The sequence below is a fragment of the Lathyrus oleraceus genome, chromosome 5 (assembly GCF_024323335.1).
Source record: "Lathyrus oleraceus cultivar Zhongwan6 chromosome 5, CAAS_Psat_ZW6_1.0, whole genome shotgun sequence".
Classification (NCBI taxonomy): Eukaryota; Viridiplantae; Streptophyta; class Magnoliopsida; order Fabales; family Fabaceae; genus Lathyrus; species Lathyrus oleraceus.
Genome location: NC_066583.1, coordinates 281,840,692 through 281,853,763, shown reverse-complemented (window position 1 = coordinate 281,853,763; position 13,072 = coordinate 281,840,692). Strand labels below are relative to the sequence as shown.

At 34.3% G+C, this 13,072-nt stretch overlaps 1 protein-coding gene across 1 annotated transcript; it reads right to left on the bottom strand.

Moving 5' to 3' along the window:
* Positions 1-2,449: 2,449 nt before the first annotated feature.
* On the bottom strand, positions 2,450-3,025 carry LOC127080208 (uncharacterized). Its single transcript, XM_051020536.1, has one exon. The coding sequence runs from the start codon at positions 3,023-3,025 to the stop codon at positions 2,450-2,452; it is 576 nt and encodes a 191-aa protein (XP_050876493.1).
* Positions 3,026-13,072: the final 10,047 nt, after the last annotated feature.

Below are 13,072 nucleotides of genomic sequence, written 5' to 3'. Positions count from 1 at the left end.
TTTCTGAAAAGAACAAAAATAAAAACTCGATCCAACATCGAGTAATTTTCCAATCCATTTCTACCATTCCCATGTTCTCAAACATTTCATCTTCAACCATTTTCAAACTCTCCAACCTTTTTTCTCAACTCTTTTTGCGATCATTAATCAAATGCTTGATCCAACATCAAGCCATTTTCCCAATCAAAAATAAAAAATAATTAACCAATATTTAACACTTTTTCAATAAAATGGATGAAAGGAACAAGGTGTATTCCAAGAGCTCCTAAGAGTTAAGATCCAAGATGTAGTTCTCTTTAATCTAAACACTCATCATCCTTAAATCAATTCCACAACGCTTAATAAACCTTGACTAGCATCAAGTGCGCTTTCTCAAACCAAACTTCAAAAACATATAAAATTATCAAAACCCTTTTGCAAATAAGATGAAAAAGGAGCGGGGTGTAGTCCATAAATTCCCGAGATTTGGGAATCGAGATGTAGTTCTCACCCTTCCAAACTCTCTCATCAGACAAAATACATTCAAAACAATCAAACTCTTTTTTCGTCGTGCGATTGATCCTCAAACCCTTTTTTCAAACAAAAGGTACTTTATCTTGAGACAACACAAAAGCAATGTTTCGTCCACTTGAATGTGTGAGTAAGCTTGTGACGTTGCCCATAAATGTTGATTTGAAAATCCATCCGGCTGTTATGTGAATGTTCCCTTCTCCACTTGTTTTGGGTAGCCAATAATGTTTTTTTTATTGAGACAAAGTAGCTTTCTCTAAAATCGACCAACAAACAAACATTTTCTACCCAGAACTATGTAAGCCTTGAGTTCTCCATCGCACCCGGAGATATGCAGGAGCAGGATTTGTAAATTTTGTCAGGCACATTAATAAAAAACCCAAAAACATTTTCTCTTTTCTTTTGTTTCTATTCTTCTCTCCCTCTTAATAAATTGATAAGCGTAACATTTCTAAACTAACATTAACGTGCACAACTAACATAACAGTTCCCATTGAGTACAACGGACGTGAGGGGTGCTAATAATCTCTCCTTGCATAATTGACTCCCAAACCCTGATTTGGTTGCAACGACTAATATCATTATCGTTCTTTCTTTGGTTTTATCGATATTTCCCCTTTTTCTTTTTAGGAATAAATAAATTTTGGTGGCAACTTTGTTCAGTCCATCTCGCGAGTGTTCAATTGCGTTTTACAAAGTCGTGTTCTCATTTTTCGAGGTGTGACACACGCCACTTAATCCCATCTTTGACGCATCACAATTAATTCACTCGCACTCGGCAAAATCAAAATTGGCACTAACGTCAACTTCCTCTCGGGTTCTTGAAAACTCTTCTCACATTGAACATCCCACAAATACACTTGCCCTTTTCTAGTCAACTAAGTCAAAGGAAAAGCTAAATTCAAAAATCCTTGAATAAACCTTTTGTAGTAACTAGCCCAACCCAAACAAAGTTTGATCTCTGTAACAGATTTCAGAATCTCCCACTACAAAACAACATCAACCTTCGACGGATCAACTGATATACCACCACTCGAAATCATATGACCAAGAAAACTTACTTCTTTCAACCAGAACTCACACTTAGATAGCTTGGCATACAACTTCTTTTCTTACAAAGTCTGCAACAAAACTCCCAGATGCCCCACATGCTCTTCATTTGACTTGGAATAAACCACAATATCATCTATGAACATAACCACAAACTGATCCAAGTCAGGATGGAAGATCTTATTTATAAACTCCATGAACACACCTGGAACATTAGACATACTAAACAACATCATTGAGTACTCATAGTGACCATATTGAATTCTAAATGCAATCTTCAGAATATCTTATGACTTTACTTGAATTTGATGATAACCTGATCACAAATCAATCTTACTGAACACACAAGCACCAACTAACTGATCCATAAGTTCATTGATACTGGAAAGAGGGTACTTATTCTTGATACTAACCTTATTCAGTTGTCGATAATCAACACACAACCTCATGATACCATCTTTATTCTTAACCAATAACACGATGCTCCCTACTATGATACACTAGGCTAAGAAACTTCTTCTCTAACACATATGCTAATTGTTTCTTCAACTCACTTAACTCTGATGCATGCATTTGATATGGTGCCATCGAACATGACTAGCACCAGATACTAAATCTATTTAGAACTCAACTTCTCGCTCCAGTGGAAATCGCTAATATCCTTAGGGAAATAATTAGGGAACTCATACATAATAAGCAACTCAACACTCGCATCCTCTCTCTCTCTCTCCACTCTCAAGGAAGCAAACATCATGAGCATTTGATTGTATCCTCTCAATGACACCTCTATCTTACGCAGACACACAAATCTCAAATTCTTACTCTCTTCGAGTTCAGGAAACATCATAGTCTTATCAAAGCAATTGATATTGACACGGTTGAACTCCAACTAGATCATCTCCAAAATAACATTGAGTCGACTCAAAGGCAAGCAGATCAAGTCAACTCTAAACTTTCTACCATAAATAGTTAGAGGGAAGTTCAAACAAACTGATGAATTAGTCACCAAACCATAGGTTAGGGTATCAATGACCATGCTATCACTCATAGAAGACACAACCAAACTCAACTTAGTTGCACAATTAAGAGATATAAATGAATGTTTCACACTTGCGTCAATAATAGTAATCAAAGACGCGTTATTAATGAAATGTGTGCCTTGAATCAAGTTATCAGATCTCGAGACCTCAACCCCACTTAGAGAAAACACCTTGCTACTACCTTGTGCGATATCTAGAGAATTTTTTGGCTTTGAACACTTATAACTGATATGACCAGGTTCTCCATTATTGAAACAAGTCATGACATTTCTGCTACACTCAGCAATATCATGCCTTGGCTCCCTACACTTGAGATAAGTCACAAGTGTGCTCATGCACTCAACAATATGATGACCAACTTCTCCACACTTGAAGCACCTAAGAGAAGCAAACGCCCCTCCTTCACTTGGCTCTTTTCCACCCATGGATCTCTGCTAATTTGTATGATTATTCTTAGCAAATGGATTCCCATACGACTTCTCTTGATTATGATCCTTACCTTTCTTCTCACTAATTGTCTTGTAATGAGTAGATCTAGCTATGTTATCTTCATCATAGATTCTACACTTATTAACCAGCACAAAGAACTGACAAATCCCCTAGTACCTGATGAATTGCCTGATCTCTGGGCTCAATCCACTATCAAACTTGATACACTTAGATCCCTCATCTCCTACCCTATTGTAATCAACAACAATCATGTTTCCTTGCTTCAGCTCAAGGAACTCGATCTCCTTTCTTCTACGGACATTTGTTGGAAACTACTTCTCAAGGAACTGAGTCTTCATATTCTCCCAGGTGATCCCAATACTTGCAGCTTCAAGCCTTTGACGAGCATTATCCCACTAATAATATACTTCCTCGGCCAGCATATGATTACTAAACAAAACGTTCTGCCCATTTGAAAAAGTCATTACTCAGAAGATCTTCTCAATCTTTTGCATCCAAGCTTGAGCACCTTCAGTGTCTTACCTTCCCTTAAATGTTGGTCGATTATTTCTCTGAAACTTACTCAGCATACATAATTCATCAACCTCTCCCTATTGATTCTATTGAGCTTGTAGAGCCTCCTGCATTTGCACCATCACATTAGCCAATGCTCCAAGGGCGTCTGCAAGTTCTTATTCGACTCTACCTCCAACTATTTCTCAACACACCAGTAAATATCCATTACAAGAAACATTGCATCGATAATGTTCATACCCTTGTCGCATACTTGGGAACAAATAACATCATAAAACCTGGCCGGATGGGCCGACTTGCTTTGATATCAACTATATAACACCCTAAAACCCTGACTCTAAACTTAAAAGAGAACAATGAATAAACTTAAAATAAAATATCATCTTTAAGGTGTAACACATACTTCTCAGTCAAACAATCATTTCAACTTATAAAATGTCGCGACGGAATTAAAACATTTAACCAATTAACACATCTCATAGTTTCAAAAGGAGTTGAACTTTAATATAACTGAAAGGTATAATTAAAACACCTTGCAAAGATAGACATATCAAATCTCGTCCCAATGTTACACTATCAGAGTATTATTCGAATAATCTAGACAAACAAATAATTAAACGAGAATGAAGACATCCATCTCAAGCCATCCTCCAACACACATGATATTAAGGTCCCTCTACTTAAGTATCTGCAATCAATTGCAAAAATAAACATACAGCAACGAACAGGGGTGAGAATGTATTCAACATATGTTATCGGTGTATAACACAATAAAGATAGATACACAAAATAATTGAATCAACATCAATCATTCACAATGCAATATTATGTATGCAATGGACACCTAGACTCTACTCTCATGCATGTTTCACCTAGGTTTGGAAGTTCAGAGGTATGTTACTGAATACATTCATGGGTTACACCACTAAACCCCAAGCTTATAAATGGTTATAACACTAAACTTGAGCTCCATACCAATCATAACACTAGACTAGGACTCGTCGCTGATCATAACACTAGATCAGGACTCGTCAACAAACCAAAGTCCCACCTAACTTTGAAATACATGAATTCATGAAAATTATACATAAAAAATTACATGAAGGCATCACCACAACCTTCAACTCCGACATCAACACAATGATTCTACCACTAAACCGAACTCAAAATTAACCAATGTAAGGTCACAGTAAACAATTCCACCATCAAACCGAATATTTCAAACAAAATCAATTATGAAATTCATCATAATAATCAATTATTAAAATTTAACATAATAGTCAAAGTTATATAACTTAGCATCAATAATTATCTTAACATCAACATCCCTTCTAATAGGGTAATAATTGATTCATTGAATCACAACTATAAAAAATGATTTCATTGTTGCTAACCATCAAATAACGTTACACAACAAGTAACACAACATAATCATTTTCTCAAGTATACATTCAACTTATAGGCACATTCCCATAGTGTAGTTCTCAGCGTTAGCTTTTCAACACTTTGAACCGCGCCTCAAACGGAGTCACAAAACTCAAGTTATGCATGAAACAAAATTCGACGACACGCTTGATACTTAATCCAGGGGCCTGATACGGCCACCCGTAGCAACTTCCAGGCCAAACTTTCACACAAATACGATTTTCCCCATTGGAGCACTTCTGGAGCTCCGATTTCGATTTCTTTAAAAACCTAACACTTAGAATTTGCCACACAATAATAATACAATAATTAAAATAACACATCACACACATCACCGATCCATACACTAATTAAGAACCAATTCATGAACACATTCATCCCTTTTAATAAAATTAACAAGAAATCACAACTCAAAATTTAATCCCAATTGGCATTCTAAATTCTACACATAACCGAGCATACATTAATAATCAAATTGCAGTAAATATCATATATCGATTTAGAGAGGTTTGCACAACCATCTCTAAATTCATAAACTCAAAAACCCCATCAATGGAGTAAGGAAAAAGGAATAAGAAGAAGGTTAGGGGTTTTATATATCCTATATGACATTAAACACCCATATTTGAACCAAATCCACATACCTCTGATTTTCAGCAGCAATTCCAAGCTTTGTTAATCGTGTTTCTTCCTCTCTTAAGCTTGCATATTTTTCCAACTCTTGTCTCTCTCACATTCTGACTTTTTCCAAGTTTCTCTAACCCCCAATTAACCTAATTTCCCTTTATATAATATTCAAGTCTCCTTACACCTCGTTTTTACTCACCACACCTTATTTTCTCCTTTATTCTCTATTTTCTAATTTCTAATTATTTGTAATAAATAAATACTACTATAATATTTCTATTATTTTATTTAAATCTCATTTTAATTCCAAAACTTTTCAACTTCTAATATTGTGTTAATATTCTAATATTCTAATTAAATTAACAATTCTAATTCAATTAAATTCCACCACTCTCACTAATCAATTAAATTCAATTAATTAAAAAACACTCACTGTTCCCGATTAATTATTCCATCATCCAAAATAAAAAAATAAAAAAAATAAACATATAATCATATAAACACATTGAAAGTTATAAATAATTATTTAAAAATAATAGTAAAATACGTTAATACTATTAAAATAAATTTGGAGTGTTACACAGGTCTCCAAAGGTCTTTGTACACAACATCAAATGGAGCATCATATACATTTGAAGAAATTGAAGCATCCAACCTACGAGACTTGCCCAAACAACATGACTTACACAACATAGTAGATTTTTTATTGGAAATAAGAATATTACAATGTCTGAGATCAAGTTTAATAGCAGTGGAATGTGCATGCCCTAATCTATAATGCCATAAGAAACTAGTACTAAGCTTATGTACATCATAAACAACATATATAATTGACATTTATAAATGAAGATACTGAATTGGCATATTGATGAGAAGAGATGCTTGAAGGCTTCAATAGTAGTTGTGGAAAGCAACACAGTCCACTTGAGTCAAGAAAGCCTTCAAGTAAAGTGACTCTACAAACCTTAGATTTGATGTAGCATTTGTCATCCATAAACTCAAACCCAACATTATTATCTCTATAAAATTTAGAGACTAATAGTAAGTTTCTTGTCATGCAAAGTACAAATAAAATATCATTAAGCTTAAGTTAATTAACAGGATAAGAGTTTGAAAACACAAAAGAGGAACCTACACCGTGAATTTTTTAGGATTCACCTTTAGCAACAAAGACTCGACTGGGTCCAACATATGATTTCTTGGATTACAAGAAAGATGAATTAGAAGTAAGGTGATGGGAAGCACCTGAATCTATGAACCAAACTTGGTTTTCATTCTCCTTATGAAGATAATATGTGTGAGTAGAAGCCATCATTTCTAGTTCCTGGGAATTAGATGTGGAAGTTTCAGGTTTGTTAGTTGAGGCACCAGGAAATTATGCTAACTTCGACTGAGTCTGAGTAGGTATGAATGCATCATCCAAATTTTACCAACAATGCACTACAACGTGACCATATTTACCACGTAATTTGCATGTAGGTATCATACCAAGTGTGAATTGACCAATACCATGACCTTTACCCATAATCATGTGACCTCTACTTCGATTATGTGAACCACTTTCATACACACCACCTGTTTGATTATTCACATGTGCTACATTTGCAGTTATAGTTGACACAATGAGCTCATTCCTAAACTTGTTAATTTAAGCCTCCTACCCCATAGAGGATAGCTTCCATATCCTACAAAGTTTGAGGTTTAGAGGTACCATACATTTGCATAACAAAGGTATTATACTCTTCTAGTAATCCATAAAGAATTGGGTCAACTTGATCTTGCTCCAAAACAACATCTCCAACAATTAATAACGAGTTTGGGAATGCCTTAACAAGAAGAACATACTCTGTAATGGATTTATTACCTTTCTTGATGGATTTCAATTCAACTTTAAGTTATTGAACTCTAGCTTTCCAGTGAGCATTGAAATACTCGTCAATCCTGCTCCACACTTCAAAAGCATGCTTGCTAGACAGCACACTAGGTAATAAAGATTCAAAAATAGTGGAAAGAGGCCATATGAAGATTGTTTGGTCATGAACTATCCATGCCTCATAGTCATCTAAAAATTTGCCTTCAACATGATCTTGTTCCATCTTGAATTTCTCCGAAATTTGAGGGTTCACCACTATCTTGTGCACTCTTTATACAAGGATCACACCTTCAACATGTTGATTCCAGAGAAGGTAGTTATTATCCTGTAATTTTATGGAAAGCTTCAGTCAAAAGTGATATGAGGAAGACGAAGAATGTGCTGAAGTAACTGGGAAAATCTGCAATAATGTGTTAAGTTTCGGCCATGGTGAAACAAAGAAGAAGACATAGTTCCAGTTCTTGAAAGCGATGATAATGTAACTTAAATTTGGTTAGTGTAGTTAGAGAGCATAAAGGATTGTACAAGGTGAATGATACCATGATATAATAACATCTTTGAACTCCATTATACTTTGCACTAATGAGTTGATTAATACATAAGCAATGCCCTAGTATTTATAGAACCTTATCCATGCTAAGCTTATGTTATCATGTCATACTATGCATGTAATTTACGGTTCTCTTGTATTACTAACCAGATGTTTCCATAATCTTCATATATCATATATTGTGTAATACTAGGTGCTTTAGTGTACAAGCTAGTACTTCTTCTAATATCTATCACTTCGCAATTGTTTCTTTTCTTTCAACCACACTACATTATCATCACATTATCTCTTTCAAATATATTCACACTGACGTTCACCTTCACATTAATCGTAAATTTTGAATCGTTACTCTTTTGTTACCATTTAACTTAATATTGATTATCGTTGTTTAATTGTGAATTACCTTAAATGCTAATGTTATTGGATGACTAAATTTGATGATCTTTTTCTCTTAGTTGAGATGGTTAAATTTAAAAAATTGCAAATGGTATTAAATTAATTTTAATTAAATAGTTGAATTAATTTGTTTGAATTCAATATTTTTATTCTTTAAATGTATTTTTCTTTTTGTTTGTTATTTTCATTTGAACATCATGTAAATATTTTATAATAATTATTTTTTTTTATAAATAATTTGAGAAACCAAACTGTGAAGAAATAAAATATGTTAAACTAACTATTTTTTATAAATAAAAATAAATAGTATATTTTTTTAACAAAAAACAATTATTCTACTCTTTTTGCATGACTTTTTTAGATAAACTTAAAAATATACTATACTTTTCTAATTTATCTTTTTAAATGTTATTAACTTTGCATTTAAAGTTATTGAGATTATCAAAAGAATAAAGATTTGACTCATATGTGGAGATTAGTATCCATAGGGTTTGATGTAAGAAGAAATGTTAGCCCCATTCATCTTCCTCCTTGTTATGGAACGACTCAAAGGCCTTTTTAGACGGGATGTGGGTTAGGGTATTCGTTTTCCTGGTTTTAGGATAAGTTCTTGGATTTAGTCATCTCTTATCATTAGTTTGCTAATGATACTCTAATAATTGTTGAGGCGAATATTGAGAATCTATGGGTTATTAATGCTATTCTTAGGGATTTCGAGCTTGCTTATGGTCTTCATGTTAATTTTGCTAAAATCAGGCTCATTGGTGTTAAGTTGAATCCTACATGTAATACCCCGTATTTCCTTAAATACTCAAATTCCTATTAAATGAGATCAATTGAATTCCTAAGTGCACTGAAAGTTATCAATTGGGATAAATAGAGTAGATAGTGAATTCAGATTGACTTAATTAATATCAATTGGGACATTTTGGTAACAATAATAATGGGTCAATTGCTCTGGTAGAACAGTTATCTAAGTGTAGTATCACTCAAGATATTTGTTCCTACCACTCCTACCCACTTTCTAACCATACAATACTTCATGCCTTATGGTCCACATGTTCTCGCAAGTGGTCTCTTACCAACTACCCATATACCACTTCATTTTCCCTATGTATCAGACAAGTTAGTGGAAGGAAGAAGAAGCTTAAAGAAGAAAAGGAAACAAGCTAGTGGAGAGAAGAAAAAGGAAGAAAATCTTGGAATCCATCATCATCACTTCATCACCATCTCATCTCATCATCTTCTTCAACCTCCACTTCCATTCTTAAGGTGGGTTCTAGATAGAACTTTAGATTTAGAAATTACGGTTGGTAAAACCATGGAATTGATAGTAAGATAGTTGATAGTATGATGAGTTTTCCTATGAATCTTCATTTAGGTTATTTCTATGTGTGTTCTTGCATATGTTGGATTCTTGTGATATAATGATGTGGTTGTTGTTTGGAAGTTTGTTGATGTGTTTTATGTCCATGCCAAAAGATTGGTTGTGAGAAATGAAACAAAGTTATGCAAGTTGAAAGCTAAGTTATTATGCAGTAGAAAAACATGTTTTGCGCAAGAACCAATCGATTGGTCCCTAGCTCCAATCGATTACATAAAATTTTTGTTTTGCAGAAAAGGAAATTTTAATATGACCAATCGATTGACATGGGACTCCAATCGATTGCACAAATTTTCTGTTTTGGAAAACTCAAAATTTTTCAGGTGCCAATCGATTGATATTGAGGATCAATCGATTGAGCCTCTGTATTCTTTGAAAAACAGAAATGTGAGATGAACCAGTCGATTGGGCTTCCCCAACCAATCAATTGGCTTATACCAAAAACTTCAAAATTCATTTCTTAAATGTTTCTAAGTGCATTTTATCAACCATTAATCATTTGTGATGCTATACTTGAATTGAATCAATGTTAAATAAGAGAATTACATATTGAATCTATTGATTTAACCTAGTAATCATTTTAGGAAAAAGGTTAGACTTATAACTTAGATAACATTAGAAGGCGTCGTTCATTATTTCATGCTTATGTGGAGGTCGTAAATGAATGGTTGCCATAATTGAGAGTGAAACACTTTGTATAGAACATGCAATGTTATTGTTTGTATATTGGTGAATGAAGTCACCAATGATTGATAAATCTTGTTATGTTTTATGGAACCGATCACGTATTCAGAATATTTTGCCCTTGGTGGAGCACATCTCTATTTGATATGCTTAGATGAGTAAGCAATAGGATGTGATACCGATGATTCATGCCTCAATTAGGTTTGAGCCCTAACCATGGAGGACATGGGGGAAAGGTGGACACCTAAGTGGGTTAGAGTCCCATACGGTGAAAGATACCCTAAGTGGGTTAGAGTCCCTTACAGGTGACGGTCGCTTGAAATGAGTTTGGAACTCATAGAGGACCTGATATCCACAGTGAAAGTCGAATCATATGAGCATGTATGAACTGGGCTTGAATAGTGATCTTATTTTGAGTTGCAAGAACTCAGGAGCATGTTGCCATAAATTACGACTTAGTTCACCATCACTTAAGTCTTCTTTCACTTGTTGACTTAAGTTGGATATTGATTAGAAAACCCTGTAGAGCTGAGTGGAACCATAAGATATGGAACCCACTGGGATTATTATCTCACCCCATGTTGTTGATTATTTTTCAGGTAGTTCTGAGCAGGCGAAGGGTAAGGACAAGATATGGTGATGTCTTGCTTACCTGATGTTTTGGACGACGTCTCCACTGTGTAGATATTTTTTGAGATCATTCTACAATGATCTAGCTCTTAGTTTTATTTTGGGAACTTTTATGTATATTTTCTGCCATGTAGTTTACTTTTGGGCATGTAAATATGTACAATGTTGCCGCTAGTGTCGCATCTTGAAAAATACGATTCCTCGCGATGGTTGCGAAAAAAATTAGTTCGAACAGAGTAGCCACCGAACTTTATTTATCCCAATGACTGAATAGGAAAATATCGATAAAACCTTTGAAAATAGAAAAATGGTCGTCACAACCATATTCGGGTTCGGGAGTCGATTACGTAAGGGAAAGGGATTAGCACCCCTCACGTCCGTTGTACTCAACGGGAACCTTTTAGTTTAATTTGCAATTTGAATGTTAGTTAATGTTATTTGTTTTCTTCGAGAGATAAAATATTGAAAATAGAGATGGGTGGAAACCTCGGAAGGGGGGAGGGGGGGGGGTTATTAGTGTGCTCGCGAAGATCTAGCAATCTCCTGCCTACGTATCCTTATGGTGCAATATGGAAATCAGATCATTTGTAGTTCGGGGAACTACGGTTGGTTTGTGTCTTTTAATGAACAACTGTTTAGATCACGTTCTAAAGGCTAAACATTGGCTTGTCTACTCTCGGCGGAGGCTTAAGCACTAGTTTTGTTATGTGTGTTAGAAAGGATTAAATAGTATTCTTTTTTAAAAGAGTTTAGATCGCACGGAGGCGATAAAAGAGGTTTGATAAGTTGGATGTGTTTTAATGAACAAGTTCTTAGATCGTATCCTAGAGGTTAAACGTTAGCTTGCATGCTCGCGGTGGAGACTTAAGCGCTAGTTTATGTACGCACTAGAAAGGATTAAGCAATGTTCTTTCTGAAAAGATTTAAGTTGTTGGTTGCATGAGGGCGAGGAATTAAGTTTAATATGTTAAGTATTCTGAAGAAGAATGGCAAAATATTGAGAAATATGGTGCACACCAATCGTTCAATCTTTTGAGAAATAATAAGGTGAACGCCTTCTACTCCCTTTTCATTCAAATTAATATTGAAAATTGTTTGCGGAAATTGAATATGCGCGGTAGAGAGGCGAGCACCTCCCACTTTCTTATTCAAGGAATAATGAGGAGAGTGCCACCCATTCCTTTATCCAAGTTCATTTAGTGTGCTTTAATCGGAAGTCGATAATTTGAGCAATATGGCGAGCGCCAATCATTCAATTATTCGAGAGATGGTGAGGCGAATGCCTCCCATTTTTTTTCATCCAAAGTTTATAAACCAAAATGTTTTAGAAGTTATGTTAATTTAAAGAAATGATTTGAACCTGTACGATTAAGGATTTAATTAGACGACGATAATTTGAGCAATGTACCGAGCGCCAACCATTCAATTATTCAAGAGATGGTGAGGCGAGCGCCTCCCATCCTTTTTTACCCGAAGTTTGAGTTGTAAAAATATTTACATTGGTTTGAAAAATAATTTAAACTTATGTGACTATAGTTTTAATCGGGTGACAAGAATTCAAGGAATATGGCACACACCAATCATTCGGGCACTTGAGAAATAACGAAGCAAACACTTCTTATACCCCTTTTTCGTTCAAAGTTTAAATTATAAAAGAATATTCTTTAGAAGTTATATTTGATTTGGAAAATGAATGGAATTTGAATTAAGTAAGATTTTATTTATGAATAAGATTGGAATGGGTTTGAAGAATATTTTAAATTTAATATTGAAATCATGGTGAAATGCTAATGAAATTCAATTTGATTATTTTCATGTATGAAATGAATATAGATAGATGTTAATCAACTAAATACATTGAAATCGACTAAACAAATGCTCTAAAATAAAATCACTTATTAACTTAAAATACAATTAATTAATTTAAATCTAATCATCTA

Excerpts from the sequence above, each read along its gene's own strand:
- LOC127080208 (XM_051020536.1), bottom strand. The coding sequence starts at position 3,025 with ATGGGTGGAAAAGAGCCAAGTGAAGGAGGGGCGTTTGCTTCTCTTAGG.